Source organism: Ruditapes philippinarum, unplaced genomic scaffold (assembly GCF_026571515.1).
Source record: "Ruditapes philippinarum isolate M1 unplaced genomic scaffold, ASM2657151v2 ctg2034_1_1_1_1, whole genome shotgun sequence".
Lineage (NCBI taxonomy): Eukaryota > Metazoa > Mollusca > Bivalvia > Venerida > Veneridae > Ruditapes > Ruditapes philippinarum.
In genome coordinates, this window is record NW_026857441.1 from 350,902 (window position 1) to 368,378 (window position 17,477).

Below are 17,477 nucleotides of genomic sequence, written 5' to 3' on the forward strand. Positions count from 1 at the left end.
CTGCCATCCGGTTTAAGAGGAGTTGCGTTCACAAAATTTCTACATAGTATCTAGTGAAAAAATCAACAAAGGACCATAATTCTGTTAAATTTGGTCGCAGCGAAAATTCTTTCCTTTACTACCATTTACACATTAGGGTTGTTCATCCCTGTAAGTTTAAGCAAAATCTGCTATCTGGTTTAAGAGGAGTTGCGTTCACAAGATTTCGGGACGTACGGACGGACGGACGGACTGACGGACGGACGGACAAGTGCAACGCTATATGCTCCCACATTGTGGGGGCATAAAAATCAACAAAGGGCCATAATTCTGTTAATTTTGGTCGCAGTGAAAATTCCTTACCTTTACTACTATCTACACATTAAGGTTGTTTAACCCTGAAAGTTTAAGCAAAATCTGCCATCTGGTTTAAGAGGAGTTGCGTTCACAAAATGTCTACATAGTATATAGTGAAAAAATCAACAAAGGGCCATAATTCTGTTAAATTTGGTCGCAGAGAAAATTCCTTCCTTTACTACCATCTACACATTAAGGTTGTTCATCCCTGAAAATTTAAGCAAAATCTGCCATACGGTTTAAGAGGAGTTGCGTTCACAAAATTTCTACATAGTATATACTGTAGTGAAAAAATCAACAAAGGGCCATAATTCTGTTAAATTTGGTCGCAGCAAAAATTCCTTCCTTTACTACCATCTACACATTAAGGTTGTTCATCCCTGAAAGTTTAGGCAAAATCTGCCATCCGGTTTAAGTGGAGTTGCGTTCACAAGATTTCGGGACGTACGGACGGACAGACGTACGGACGGACATACGGACTGACGGACGGACAGACGGACGGACAAGTGCAACGCTATATGCACCCCACTTTGTGGGGGCATAAAAAGAAAGATCTTCTCGGCGTTTGGACCAATTTAGATATAAATATACCTAGGTGCGCACAAACAATATGAACGCAAGCACATACGTTGCTTGCATGCGCGCAAGCAAGCTCGCACGAGCTCGCAAACATATAGTGTAGCAAAATGTAAGGATAAAGCAATTCACAGTTATTTCATTTTTTTTTATTTTACATTTGTCTACATGTTTTTTTTCATAAAGAATTTTAGAATAATGTCTAGAATCTTGTACATCTACAATGTCTATCAATACAATGTGGATGTCCATGGTCACAGTGACAATCACTGACATCAGTGCAGGTATTTCCTGTAACAACAAATATTTTTAAACATAACTTTATGCGGCAAAGACATAAATATACTGTATATCAAGTTGTCTACGCATGTACTTTCAATATCTAAACATTGAAAACATTGAAACGCATCATCGGTATCTTAAGCTAGGCTCGCATTTTTTTGTCCTCACGTCAGCATGTTAACCGTGAAAGACGTAATATTTGATAATTTTAAAAAAAGTGTTACAAATTCAGTCAATTTTAATAATATTTGGACATTGAATACCAATAATACTATTTCATTAGAATAAATTTACTATAAAATGCGGGAAATACTTTTTGAGCGTTTACCTTGGGAGTTCGTAAGACATTCGCATTGGTGATTATGACAGACCACATGAGAGCCGCCCCCACATGTTGTTATACCGTGGTTGATACATTGTTGTGTGGTTGTACAGGGTTCACCACTCACATACACTGAAATAAATGTAGATATCGCATAAGAAATTTAATTTAGGCAATGTTAATTCGTATAATTCATGTATTATAAGCCATGAGTTACGACAGTAGGCGATAATTGTTTTACTTGTTTTCCGACCAGCACTTTTACTTTTTTCCATGCCTATATGCAAAAGGTATGTAAACATGGAATTGCTTAAAACGATTTTGGGCTAACGAGCGTTAGTCTAAGACGTAAAATGAAGCAATCGGTACAGAGTACGAACACATGCATATCACCAGTCGTGTCTACTAAGCTAATATTGCAGCACAAATTGGCGATAATTTACTGCCGTGCAAATAAGTATTAATAAAAAAAAAAGATTTTTGAGTAGAAAGAAGGTCACCGTACAGCGCCCAATGAGCACCTAAACGTACAGTTTGTGTGTTTGTTTGTTTGATGGGGTTTTACGTCACACCGACACAGTATAGGTCATATGGCGACGTTTCAACTTTACTGTCGGGTACCCTTCTGTGCATTATTTCAGGCACAAACGTGCACCTGAGTAGAACCACCGACGTTCCGTAAGCTTGTAAACGTACATTAACATATAGCCTTTATGTACACTTCATCGTCTTCCATACCTTCATTGTACAGCTTTTCCACTCGGCTTCAGTCAGGGCATTGGCAGCATGTTTGCCGTATACGAGATGCGTCTATAGCTTTACTTTTAGTGTCCATCTTATTTTGTGTATTTTACAAATGTCTTTCGTCGATTTCTTTGTCATGCAACAACAAGGATGTACGGAGGGGACGACAAAGATTCCAAAATGTCCTAATTCTATATCAAGTCACCACGTGAAAAGCGTCTTTCAGAAATAATAGAGATATGAACATTTTATAGCCTGGTTACCACGTTTTTGAAGCATTGAAGTGTCATGTCTGTACATCTTCCCTAACTTGGTCTATTCACGTCATAACTATAGAACAATGTGCGTTTGACAGAAATCAATTAAACTTAATTTAGTGCTAATTTTGTCACTTAAACACACCGGCATCTTACTTGAGAAAATAGTATCATAAAAGGAAAACAAAACTAGCATTATGAGTACGTTCCGTCGAAATTGATGCACGACTTTGTGCCATACAGAAATAACATTTATGTCACTTACAGTCGTATACAGTTTTACTCGGCATTTAACATAATTAACGTACATATCTTTACTCGATAAATAACAAAATATAAATGACTTACCGTCGATGCATTTCAAAGAAACAGCAACTTAATTATTTACTGTTGGTACAAATGTAATACAGAGGAATTAGATCTGAAATACTAACCAGTCAAAGCTACAAGAACAGCTAAAAGAAGAACACGCATGGTTATTGATAGCACGGCGATTATAGTGACACTGAAATAAGTGCCGCATCAGTTCTAGTATTATATGTACTGACACTATGACGCGATCGTTAGATAACATTTCCTTTCGTGACTTTAAATTTACATAATGTAAACAATGTTAATCTAGCGAGCACTGTTTTTCTTGAGAAAATGAAAATTCGTTATACTTAAGCGAAATAAGTGAACTGGTGCAAGACGATGGAATTCAACTGCATGCATCGGTATACTACATGCATAATATAGAGATGTTCATTAAGCATTGATTGGACTAAGATAACCAAAAAAACTAGCATTGATTGGACTAAGATAACCAAAAAAACTATCATCTAAACCTTTTTAAAACAGACTCAGGCATAAAATTGACACAATTTGACTGCGTGAGATTGCCTTTCCTTGAAAAACGAAACCAAATCTAACACAAAACTGCCTTGGTTTACAGTTTTCTAGATGTTGAAATAAAATGATAACGGGATCAAAAGAAAGGTCTACAACAAGGCCTTTTTAGAGACATGTTTCCTTAAGAGAAATGTTAGATTTAACATTCGTGATGTTTACTTATGTCTCCAACACGATTGCGCAGCATTTTGTTCATAAATATTCACAAATTTACAAACTATTATCAGTGACAAGGTTACGTTAATCCAAATATGTTTGAATATTAACGTAAGAATTCTAGTTTCACAAAAGGATGGCTTTTTTGCCAAACCTTTTTAAACTATCTTTTTTTTTTTTTTTTTTTTTTTCCAACATTATCAAAATTTGGGTTTTTTTTTCTTTTTAAATTGACTGCTTTAAAACTGAAAAGTTGAAAAAAAAATTTTTCTAAATTAATTATGTTATGAATTAGTTTTTTTATATGGTTAACCCTAGATGCTTTTAATTTTAGAAAAAAGATATCCACCCACCCATTGCTTATACAATCTTGTCGTTATAAGTAGAATTCTGACAAATCAATGATTTTACTTGCAGAAGACGTGATATTGAATATGAATGTCATTTGCTTTAAGTATGAGGTCGCTATATACTGGTTTAAGAAAAGATAAATAAGAGCAGAAAACATTTAATATAGGGAAACAATCTTTCAAAGTTTAATATCTTAAAAAAATAAAATAAGATCATGATATTAAAATAAGGTGTGGAATGGGTCTAAGTATGTGCTACCGATTCATTTTCGACGGTTTTCATGTTTGTACTATCCTTAGTTTTTTAGGCTGTCAGGCTGCTAACTTAACAAATTTTGAAGCGTCAAAATGAAAACAAAAAAAAGTTCAATATTTTAAAAAATGAAGATCACGATATTAAAATAAGACTTGGAATGGTCTAAGTATGTGCTTCCGATTCATATCCGACGGTGTTCATGTTTGTATTATCCTTAGTTTTCTTTAGGCTGCTAGGCGGCTAAACTTCACACATTTCGAAGCGTCAGAATGAAAAAATTATGTTAAGATAAAGTTCAACATCTTAAAAAATAAAGATCACGATATTGAAAAAAGGCGTGTGATGATCTAAGGAAGGGCTGATATACTGATGTATTTCCGACGGTTTTCATGTTTGTACTACCCTTAGTTTTCTTTAGGCTGCCAGGCTATTTGTCTACCAACTTCAGGCTGCTAGGCTGCCAACTTCAGGCTGATAGGCTATTAGGCTGCCATTTTCACGAACATACATTTACAAGCAAAATACAACATAAACAAATATTAATACAAACCAATGTTTAAAAACTTCCAGATCACGTATTGAACTTAAACAAAATATGGCGTTAAAATGATAACATGGAAACATTCAATACAATCTGAAAACGATATTTCAACTGAATAACGACTAATTTACACTTGTGCAATCGGAATCCCAACCATTAATGCATTTTTTCCAACTTTTCAGTTTCATCCAATAACAAGGAAATAATCATTAGGGTACGACCATAACCCCATGCTATATTCATGAGTTATTGTTAATGAATGTGTAAGGAAAAGTTATTTTGTAAAGTCAGTAAAGGATGCTTACCTGACCTATACACGGGGGAGGAAGTGTTACACGAAGGATGGAGTTCTTATGATAACTTGTTTGGAGTTCTTATGATAACTGTCACGGAGTTCCTGGAAAACGTTACGGATTTCTGTGGAAAACTTTTCTATATACTTGGAGAAATTGCGTAAAAAATTGTTATTTTTAACTTTAAATGGGGAGTTTGAGGTGCTTAATTAACCTTTGATAATTAAGCTTGCCCTACATGTATTATGTTTCAGAAAAAAATCTTTTAGTCCATATTTCGTCGCCGTTTTAAAAAAAAATCTGGTAGTTTTAAGAAAAAAATTTCCAAATTGCTTGCTAATTCGTACATATTGACCTTTTCATTTGTGATCTTCGTCGTTGCTATACTTAATTACCTAATTATTATGGAGAGTTGCAAACATAAAGCCCGGGCTAATAAATGTATACCCGATTTTTCAAATGCTACGGAGTTCTTGCGATAACTCAAAATATGTCCTGGAGTTCTTATGATAACTTTTGTTACTGCCAGTGTGTTTTTGTGCTTAATCACGGCACGTTTAAGCGTATTTTATTAGTCAATTAGTGTGTAAATCATTATGAAGCATAGTACGCTTATCATTTGCACAAAAATTTGGTTATATAACGTTGGTTTTGATCGTGTTTTTCAGTTCAAGAGATATTTTTCTTACCTCCGTTTCTTGTGTTTTTTTGTGTTTGTTTTGGTCTTTTTGTGTGTGTTTTTTTATTTTATTGAAATACGCTTTGAATTTAATACTCAAGCATGATTTCATCATATATACATTATTCCTTGCAGTTTTAGAGAACATTAAGTAACTATCGGTATGCATGTAAATGATTTTCAGCAAAATAGGAGGTACAGTAGTATGCACTACCTTTATCTAAATTTAAATGAGGCGGGTGTCGTCTTTATGTATTCAACGGGTATTTCAATTTCTAAAAGGTATCAGTTTTTGTCATAGAAACGTATAAAGTTCTATGACAATGATATGACGATAGAAAGTAAGTCTTCAATAAGATATGTGAGTCACCGTAAGGTTCATGCCGTTTATCGACCTTGTTCCTTTCTCTATTAAATCTAATGTAGCATCACGTGACGTACAGCAATCTCCATATTTCGGAAAATTACTGCATCAAAGTTTGAGTCCTAGTTGTGGAAATTTTGCAACAACTTTTGCTGTAATTGATACCAAAAATATATTGTCGAACTTCTTTCGCTCGAACCCGTAGGGCACGTGCAAATCTGTCGAAGAGATCGGTAGTAATCGGTTGATTTTTTATGCATAAAAAGATCATACATTTCGGGTGCATGGGTGTGAAGGGTATCCCGGTTATATACGATACATGGTATATAATGATACAATTTACTTAGCCGCTTCTTGAGGGAAGCCCAACTACTTATTGTCTGCTTTAGAAAGGTGGTTGCTTAAAACATGTAACTGAGAAAAAAGTGTAAGTTTTAAACAATTTTTCCTTTGCGGTTTAAGCCATGTTACTGCTGAATACAGGTGACCGCTGATTCAGGTTTTCCTGAAGATTTTGTTTGTTTGTTTGTTTCATTTTACGCCTTTTCCCAACAGTATTTCAGTCATATGGGCGGGTAGTTTCCTAACCATCGTTCCTGGAGAGTTACACCAGTACTAGACTACCTTCCTCCGTGCTGAACTACCAAAGCATCTCCCGGGGATCGAACCCACGCCAAAGAGGTAACTGGATTAGAAGTCATCGACTGTTTATCCTATGTAGACTGTACACCAAAGCAGTTTCATGTCTTCTCCAGATATATTGAATGATCGTGTTTTAATTTTGCCACATGTCCTCAATGTTGCATTTGCGGAAATATATGACATAAAACTTTTGTTGACGAACAGTATACACAGAAACATTTAGTGCATTCGTTGGGTTTTATAATGTCAATATGATTTCGCACAAATTTCATTAGGAACTAAAACACGATCAAAACCTACGTTATATAACCAATTTTTTGTGCAAATGATAAGCGTACTACTGACTAATAAAATACGCTTTAACGTGCCGTAATTAAGCACAAGAAACACACTGGCAGTAACAAAGGTTATCATAAGAACTCCAGGACATATTTTGAGTTATCACAAGAACTCCGTAACATTTGAAAAATCGGGTATACATTTATTAGCCCGGGCTTTATGTTTGCAACTCTCCACTATGATTAGGTGATTATGTATAGCAACGAAGAAGATCACAAATGAAAAGGTCAATATGTACGAATTAGCAAGTAATTTGGAAATTTTTCTCAAAACTACCACATTTTTTTAAAACGGCGACGAAATATGGACTAAAAGATTTTTTCTGAAACATAATACAATATGTAGGGCAAGCTTAATTATCAAAGTTAATTAAGCACCTCAAACTCCCCATTTAAAGATAAAAATAACCGTTTTTTACGCGAGTTCTCCAAGTATATAGAAAAGTTTTCCACAGAAATCCGTAACGTTTTCCAGGAACTCCGTGACAGTTATCATAAGAACTCCAAACAAGTTATCATAAGAACTCAATCCTTCGTGTAACACTTCCTCCCCCGTGCTATACTCATGGTTTAGACGGGGGAAATAAATTGGATGGGACCCGAAAAAAATGTTTTAAAACTTCATTAAGGACGATTCAGGTTTGTTACAGAAATTGTACAGCATACATTAGCCTGCGTTTCCAGTCTATCAATTTTTTATGCGCTTCTGTTCGGCAAATCGATATCATCAAACACACGATCAAGTCTAAAATAACGCGTTTTTATGTGCTTCTGTTCGGCAAGTCGATATTATCAAAAACACGAATAAGTATGAAATAACGCGTATATAATGAATAAGCAAAATATATCAACGCCTGAATCCCAGGTGTACCATATACGTATATCACTAAAATTCCATTTTAGGCCTCTACAATGGTGGCATATTTCTGCCACCAGATAACCATATATCTAACTAGTTAATTAAGAGGTTAACTAGTTACGTAACTAGTTAACCTCTTGATTAACTAGTTACTTATCAGGTTAACTAGTTACGTAACTAGTTAACCTCTTAATTAACTAGTTAGGTATCAGTTTAACTAGTTACGTAACTAGTTAACCTCTTAATTAACTAGTTAGTTATCAGGTTAACTAGTTACGTAACTAGTTAACCTCTTAATAAACTAGTTAGGTATCAGGTTAACTAGTTACGTTACTAGTTAACCTCTTAATTAACTAGTAAGTTATCAGGTCAACTAGTTATGTAACAAGTTAACCTCTTAATTAACTAGTTAGTTATCAGGTTATCTGGTGGCAGAAATATGCCACCATAATCTACATTTACAAAAAAGATAAAAGATCTCTCAAAGTATAAATCTTTCAAATAACAAGAACTTCATAAAATACCATTTCTTTACAACTTCACAAAAATGATAAATAAAAAAGTTCTCTAAAAGTGTTTTTTTTTGTTCTTATTTTTATATACCTTTTAAATATCGGGAATACTCATAAGAACTTCATAAAGTCCCGTTTTTATCATATTTATAACATTTCTATTTCCGGCTGCCATGTCGCTAGAGAAAAAAAACTTTCTAATTGTGATTTTTTTTTATATAATTGTTAAATGAAAAGTTATGTCTTTAAAAGTTAATTAAAGAGTCGTTTTTCAATTCTTTTCCAAATTTTTACAACATTAAATTTTTAGGCCGCTGTGCTGCCAGGCCGCCATCTTTACAAAAATGGTAAAAGAAAACAGTTTTCTAAAAGTGATTTTTACTTTTTATATCTTTTAAATAACAAGACTTGTCTTTAGAACTTCATTAAATGCCGTTTTCTTGTTCAAATAACATTTCTGCAACATTAAAATGTTTGGCCACCAGCTGCTGGGCCGCTAACATCACAAAAAAATGATAAAATAAAAAAATTCTTTTTATATATCCTTTAAACAATAAGAATTGTCTTAAGAACTTCTGGGCCGCCCGGCCGCCAACTTTATTCCGCCAGCTGCAGGCCGCCAACTTCACGCAGCCAGGCCGCTTGGCGGCTGGGCCGCTTGGCGGCTGGGCCGCTTGGCGGCTGGGCCGCTAACTTCACACATCTCATAAAAAAAGAAGAAAAAACATAATTTCCAAAATTATGCCCCTTGTCTTACACCTGCCTTTTGTCATGCTAAGCAAGAATTTCATGTGTATAATGATACCTTTAAAATTGTTCGAGTTATTACCTACATTAAAGATTTTGCATAACGATAACGTTGACGTCATTGACGACGAAGACAACGCCGACACCGCAACGATCATAATTAGCTCGATTTTTTTCTTCTAGAACACAAGCTAACTAGGGAGCCTACTAGTAAATAACCTTTCTACTATGTCATTATTCATGCATGAGATACACTCATATTTCAACAAAACACAAACAATTTTTGCAACTGCATGGGTTACACTCATATTTCAACAAAACATACACTATCATTTTTAGGGGTGTGGATCGTCGGATAAGTGACGATCCGATCCACGATTCAGCACTTACGATTCATAAATCGAACCACAAATCTTTTGTTATCAAGACACCCATAAAAACATGTACATTAGTTCTAAAAACATGTTTATTTAAAAAAAAAAACAATACTAAACATTAAACATATATGCAACCAGGTTTATGTTTTTATTCTTTGGATGAGTATTTTTGTTTTGTTTTTTGAAACCAATTACTTCCTAGCTCGGCATCATGGTACATGGTCTTTAACCGGCAAATTGTATTTAGGTAAACTTCCCATAATTTATACTCAAATCGTATTTTTCTCGACTTTTAGTGTGTGAGAAACAGTGAATGTATATAAACAAATAAGATCGCGATCCACGATCTCTGGGCTTACGAATATTCAAACTCGATTTTTCACTTTGATTCGTGATTATCCGAGTACTCGGATACTCGCCCCAGCCCTAATCATTTTAACCTCACGGGATTCACTCATTCTTCAACAAAACATAAGCTATCTTTGCAATGTCACGCGATTACCGTTTATAAAGGCTTATATTTAAATAATCCAGCTAGCTTACGGAACGTCGGTGGTTCTACTCAGGTGCCCGTTCGTGCCTGAAATAATGCATGGAAGGGCACCTGAGGTCTTCCTCCACCAGTAAAGTTGGAACGTCGCCGAATGACATATACTGCGTCGGTGTGACGTAAAACCCAAATTTCAAAAAAACGTGCACGATGGTGACAACCTCATACGATACACACATTCTTCAACACAAAACGTACACTACAATTACATAAACTCATGCTTCAACAAAATATCAACTATCATTTCAACCTCATGGGACACACTCATTCTTCAACAAAACATACACTATCATTTCAACCTCGTTGGATACACTCAATCTTTAAATAAACACACAACAATGTAATATTAAGAATTTTATTACAATCACTCCACAATTATACGTAAAACAAATGAGGAAAATATAAGAAATACGTGTGCATTGTATAATTAAAACATATATATAAGCTCAGTAAATTCTTTTTGATAGGTTTATGCTTTACAAATATAATTTTATATATACACATCAATATATAAAAAAGGACAACCGGTTGATTAGACCTATACGTCCCCTATGCATGAAATTTATGCTGAGCATATATGATATATTTCAAGCATATGATTAACATGATAATAGTAAATAAATATTTACATAAATTATGCATTTGCCGACAAATCTATATGAAAATTCCAAATTCAGAGGACACCATGCTGGTGTGGCCCTTAATTATAAACTAATTACCATTTGGAACGTTATTTTTTTATATCGTTTGACACGCTCTCTTTTGTACGGAAGAGCATTAGTTCCAGGTGTTTTTTAACTCGAAATTTAGAGTAAGTAACTCGAAATTACGCGTTACTTATCTCGAAATTTCGACTTACTAACCGAAATTCTGACTTTTTAACTCGAAATTTCGACCTTCTTACTCGAAATTCCGACTTAGTAACTCGAATTTCGACCTAGCTACGTTACTAGAATGGCCAAAATGTTATGAGTTACCAAGAGATTAGATACTATAAGAAATAGTAGAGAGTGCGATTGTACGATGGAGATGGAGAACCGGTGCCTGGACAAACTATTAAAGTTAACCTTAAACTTATTAGTGTGGTCAACTTTGACAATGGCATGTACACGCCCGACCTCAAATGCACAAGGCTTCCCTTAATTTGTACGGAAAGGCGTTCTTCAGGCGTTGTATTTTAACCCACCTGTCAAAACAATTCTTTTCAATAATCATATTCTTCACATCCCTGTGAATAAACCGATCCTATACTTCACGTGTGGGACATCTGAGGAAATTACTGCGGAGTGGCCAAATAGGATGTGCTGTGGCCTTTGTCAAATTTGTTGGGCTGACTATTCGAGAATTTTCCCGTTTCTTGTAAAATCGGATGCTTTAATATTATTTCCAACATGCATAAAACAACAAGTTCCACTTTTATAAACTTTTATCAACACAATATGAATCAAAGTCTGAGTAAATAAAAGATTTTTATGTATAGTCAAGAAAAAACGCTTGGGGAATGAAATTGTTTAAAGGAATAAACATTATTTTTGAATTATTATTATCTTAAAACAAAATTCTATTGAGCAATTCAAACATTTACACCATTGTCAACTTTTAGCTAAGTGTCTTAGTTTGAAATACTTTTGTCTATCAATTTCAATTTTTGTTTTTTTTTCCAAGAGAATTTGATACAAATTTAGAAAAAGAGGCGTCAATTTTAGGAGACACTTAAAATAGTGACCGAAATACTACAATGTAAATTTACAATATATAGGATATTGATAACATATTGACCACTTTTTAAAACGGAAGAATTTCTGTACAAAACATTACTAGCCATTCAATTTGATATATTTTTCGTACATAGTTTATATTGTTGTAAACCATGCATTCCAGCAAGTATGTCAAAGAAAAGTTCTACAAAATTAATGTTAAATGATTTAAAAAAAGTTTTAATGATGATGTCATCATGAGCATTTTAATCTAAAAATAGTTAGTTATTTTAGATTTGTTGTACAGAATAACAGAATAAAAGTAAAACTTACTGCTGATTTTGTCATGTCACATTTTACTTTTCATTTTTTTTTTGAGAAATTATAAAAGTTAAAAGTTAGTTAAGTGAGGTACAAAAATAAAATACACAATATTCATACATGTCTTATATCGCAATAGTGGTCTCTCAATCTACCTCAAACATTGAATTGACATTTAATAACCTCTAAGCTCCAGACTATCAAAGGTTTATATGCTGAGTTATTGGTCACTGCAATTCAATAAGGTCTTCGTCGGTTATGTCAAAATGCCTTCTGTTCTATTTTCTCCGTATCATCATTCGAGTCGTTTTTAATGGACTATACGCTTGGTCGAACAAAAATATGTTGTCGCCATATTCCTTGTTGAAATTGATGTACATGCACGGGTCAGCACTTCGCCCCCACCAACTGCGGCAGTATTGTGAAAGGTCTGGATAGTAGGGTACAAATTCAGTTCCATTCAGAATTGCGAAACCATATTTGGCAAAGGTCGCAAGGCCTATAAAATATAAATTTAATAATAAAAATTTAAGTACATTTATTTGCTTCTAACTAAATATTTGATATTGTTTGCATTATCTATCTTCAAACAATCTATTTAATAACTTATCCGATAACATTTATATTGAAACAGCAAAGAAATACTTCGTACAAAAATATGAAGAAACAAGGATCATTACCGCTAAATATCGCAAAATCTTGTCCGAAAAAAATGTCGCAACATTGAACGACATTTCACGTTAAAATGTTGACATTTAGCTTTGAGGTTTTAGCTATATTTAGCGGTAGTTGCGACATTAAGCGTCGTTGCGACATTTCTTTGTACGTTAATTGCTTGGGTTTTGATGTATCTTGTGACGTAATTTGACATACTAGTTATTTGCATAAAAAGAAAAACAGTCAAATCAAACATGTTGTATTGTGATAAGAATGCTATGGTGGCTGATTTGTATGGCTGATTTGGTACACTTTGCGCGTTGCGTTGTCAATAACTACAACATAACCTATATCGTTATCGCCTTTTCGTCTTGTCGTCTTGTCGCTAGAGAAGAATGCCAAACGGCGCGGGCGCACTGTCGTCTTGTCGTACTGTCTCTAACAAAGCACACCAAATGGCATGTTGTCGTGTGTCGCGTTGTCGCGATGTAACCCTGTCGCTTGGCTTAAAAGCCAATCCTTCAATTTGTGCCGATCGACAATGTGATATTGCAAAAACAAGTCGAACGACAACGCTGTTGTCGTCGTTTGGTGTGCAACGTTAGCGACAAGACAAAGGTCCGACATCACGACGCATAAAAAGCGTATTAAATCAGCCACCATAGATTTGGTACACTTTGCGCGATTCATTGTCGATAGCGACAAAACACCTTATATCTTTATCGCCTTTTCGTCTTGTCTCTAGCGAAACCGCCAAGTGGCTCGTTGCCACACTGTCGTCTTGTCGTCCTGTCACGAGAGAAGCACGCCAAACGGCGTGTTGTCGTGCGGCGGCGAGTTGTCGTGATGTCGTTCTGTCGCATGGCTTCTGCATATACAAAAAGAAAATCCTTCGATTTGAGCCGAGCTACAATGTGGCATCGCGACAAAACGCCGCATGACAACGCGCTGTTTGGCCTGCATCGTTTTCGACAAGACGACAAGACGAAAGTCCGACAACGCACCGTTTGGGCTTTTGTCGTGCTGTCGCTAGGGACAACACGATGCAAAAAGGTGTTCCAAATCAGCCACCATATAATGTAGTGTTGCGTTTGGGCAATTGCTTCTTTGCATTGGTGACCTCTGGTAAACCTAAAACATCGCATGGACGAAACTTTACGCCGAAACATCTGCACGATATTGTTTGAAATCGGACAGTAACTCCGGGGCTAGAAAAAACCTGTCTGATTCAGACGCGCCTTTGTGAATTACTAGCAGAGCCCCGTTATCACAATAAACAGTTTATTTTTGAGTCTATAGCATAGGCGTTCGGCACATTTGCCATGCCAATAATGGTCAAATTATCATAAAATAATCACCCCTTCACCAGAAAGAACTAAATTGCTATCCAGCTTACTGTTTACTATACAGTATAAAATATATATACAAGCTATATAACTCGCCGTAGCATATTCCCCAGACGCGTTAACATTTTATCTCGCATTTTTCAAAAATGAGGCATATTTTCATAATTAAATGTGCAAACATAGCTCAATGTATATATACATGTATCTTTTAGTAACCGTAAAATATTGAGCCGTCTATCTTCATTTACGTTAAATGAAATATAAAAAGTGAAAAAATACTTTAAAATTGCAAGGGTGACATTTATGTCACTAAAGCATGCAATATTACATCAATTTTATCACATTATTGCTTGAGTACATATTGCCACCATTACGTCATGCGCATTGAATAAGCCAATGAAAACCTTCCATTTCATTTGACAGCAGCATGGCGGACAAATTGAAGAAAAATGTGTATTTGAATTAAGTTAAATTGCGCGTTCATATAACTTTTAATAATGGCCCGTTATAAATAACTGGAATTCGATGTTTCAACCTGTTTGGAATAATTTCTTACCCATGGTAAGCAGCTTAACGTATGTCTACTATAGTGGTGGATTTGGAAAATTTTGATGGCATAAAATATGTACAGTGTAAACATTTTACACAGTAAATAATGGGTGCTGGATAGTAATTTTGTTCTTGATGATCAAGGGGTGACTATTTTATGATAATTTGACCATTATTAGCATGGCAATTATGGTAAGGCCTGTAGTCTTTATGGGCAGCTGGTGTAAATCCGTATACATGTACGCTTACGCGACAAGACGATACGTCAAAGCCAAAATGGAAAATATACATTGTGTCATTGCATTGTCTCGTCGCACTATTGCATCGTCTTATCGCCTCGTCCTTTCGACGCATCGTGTTCATGAGACGATACGATGTGCTAATACGATGTGCCAATACGATGTGCCATGTGCCAATACGATGTGCCGTGACCGACGATATGCCAAAATGCATTGTCATTTCACTAGAGCGTGTCGTCACATCGCTTTGGCGTTTTAACTACATTAGAGGTGGCCGATCTAAAGAAAAAATAGCCACAACAAAAATGTATCATATATCAAAGAATTAATCTATTATTGGACGACTCAACTACACACATACCAAATAAACAACAAAAGCTAAAATTAAAAATGATAAATAAAAACGAAAATATCATGTACAACATAATTGTTGTTGTTTTTCAGATGATAAGATGATGTTATCTGAATACTATTACCTGTTTTCTCTGCAGATTCTGCATCTAGGAAAAGTATGTAACTTTCGCCAATAAGTTTGAAACGATCGTATCTTTCATGTGCACGATCATCAGTATTAAGTGACACATCATACCAAAGTTCAGTCGGCAATTCCGCGAGTTCCTGTACATACTTTAGACCTAAATTAGAATTTAAAGTTGAATAAACCAATCCACTTTTAGGCTTAGGAAATTTCGTGAGCTTTTCTTTACCCTTGGGATCACAGCAGCCAAACTGAATTAACCACAGAAAGAAATGCCTTTGTTTTCCGCTGCCTTATACAATTAAAACCCTCTATTAAGACGACTAATTCTTCACAAAATTAATTGTAAAAATCAACAAAATCCACTCTAAAATTTGTTTTCTCTCTTAACTTTATTCGACATTACAATCAAGCAAATAATAACAGCGACCTTGTGGCCTAAAAACAAGGGTGTCATACTCAGCGCGCGCATCCTCAAAATTCTGATACCGCGAACACTTTTTCAATATTTTGGATATTTTGGACAAAAACGAGGTATGACCCCTTTGAAAGGGAAAGTGATCTCTATAATGTTGTCAGATATGGTGAGTGCATTTGGTGATTAAAATCGCGATGACACATAAGTCTAACAATTGTAAGTAAGGTTCGCACCATTCCATTTTAGAGACAACAGTATCCTTCGGAGCGAATTCATGTTTATAAAAAGAGTGTGATCCGGTGTCGCGTTATAATCATACGGGTGGTTATATTACATCGCATGTGACAATAACGCTACACCGAAACATTAAATATTTCTTAATTATGTATAATGAATTGACTTTGCTGTCTCAAAATCAGTACAATGCTCTCCGAGTCAGAAATTTAAGTAAACAAAAATCTGTAATTCAAACTGAAAAAGAATGAATGAAGCTTACCGAGCCAGAATTCACCGTTGATATCACCAAATCCGTTTTCAAACATTGAGAAGTTTCTATTAAAATCAACCGAGCCATCAAACCGGTTTTGGAAAACCTGAAAAATTTATTGATAAAGCAAAACAATTAAGCACATAAAGTCATAATGTGTATCAGTGAAATGCTATCCATTCATAATATCAAAAACACATTTTTGATATTTTAATCCTTTCCATGCTAAATATATATTTCTTATATTTGGCGTGTCAATCTTTCAAGGTGGATAACAACTATAAATTTCATATTTTTTAGAAAGTATTTTTAAAATAACTTAAATAGCGAAGAACGTAGACTATGATCGATCCGGGATATTTGCGACCGTATGACCTTGGTCTGTACTGTTCGCTGTATAAAACCAATCGCCTTCAGCAGGCTAAGAATTAAAATGCTTTGTACTAAGAGACCAGGTGGACGTTTTATCAACGTTTCGTAGTCTACGACATGTTATTGTCGCTGTCGTACGTCTGCGATAACGTCGTACGAATATTTTATGAAACGTGTCGCAGACGTGTTTTTGCGACATCGCAGCCTTTGTGGTAGACAATAATTCACGCGAGACACAGTCTAGCGCTTTGACGTCACATGAAAAGTACTAAAATTAATACTTGTCTAAGATATGATGAGCTTTATATAAATGTGTACAAAATACAAAGCACGCATCCATTCTTTGATTCATAAAGTGTACTAGTTATTTTGAAAATACTCTGTTATTAGTTTAAGAAATTAGAGCATACCGTCCAGCCCCCGCCGTCTGTTGTCATGTCGCAATAAACTTGTTTTGTTTCCGAGTTCTGCAAAGTTATCTGATATACGCCATTTTCGGCACCCTCATTTCCCTCCAGAATGTCTTTACAATCAATGTTGTAGTCTGAAACCATAATGGTAATTTTGATTTTAAGTCAACCCCTGCAATCACCCTTACCCAAAGAAAAAAAAACAACAATAATCTGTGTTTAAGTCAAAAGTCTGTAACATAAAAAAGTAGATAGGAAAGGGAACAATTCATAAGAGCTATTCTTTTTTAAAACAATCTGCTTAAGCATAAAAACAGGTCATTGCTAAACAGATAAATGAGAAAGTTCTCTTCCACATACCTCTGTGTGAATATTGTACTGATCCTGTAGATGTCGGCAGAGGAGCACCTTTCAGAAACACCTGACATCCA

At 35.1% G+C, this 17,477-nt stretch overlaps 2 protein-coding genes across 2 annotated transcripts; both read right to left on the bottom strand.

Annotated features, from left to right (window-relative positions):
* Nucleotides 1-1,039: 1,039 nt before the first annotated feature.
* On the bottom strand, nucleotides 1,040-3,073 carry LOC132749752 (serine protease inhibitor Cvsi-2-like). The gene is made up of 3 exons (XM_060739647.1): nucleotides 2,952-3,073; nucleotides 1,523-1,648; nucleotides 1,040-1,203 (listed from the first exon to the last, which is right to left on the bottom strand). Exons 1-3 carry the CDS (start codon nucleotides 2,989-2,991, stop codon nucleotides 1,115-1,117), a joined length of 255 nt encoding a protein of 84 aa, XP_060595630.1. The 5' UTR covers nucleotides 2,992-3,073; the 3' UTR covers nucleotides 1,040-1,114.
* Nucleotides 3,074-12,123: 9,050 nt separating this feature from the next.
* On the bottom strand, nucleotides 12,124-17,171 carry LOC132749753 (fibrinogen-like protein A). The gene is made up of 4 exons (XM_060739648.1): nucleotides 17,047-17,171; nucleotides 16,274-16,370; nucleotides 15,358-15,516; nucleotides 12,124-12,589 (listed from the first exon to the last, which is right to left on the bottom strand). Exons 1-4 carry the CDS (start codon nucleotides 17,071-17,073, stop codon nucleotides 12,369-12,371), a joined length of 504 nt encoding a protein of 167 aa, XP_060595631.1. The 5' UTR covers nucleotides 17,074-17,171; the 3' UTR covers nucleotides 12,124-12,368.
* Nucleotides 17,172-17,477: the final 306 nt, after the last annotated feature.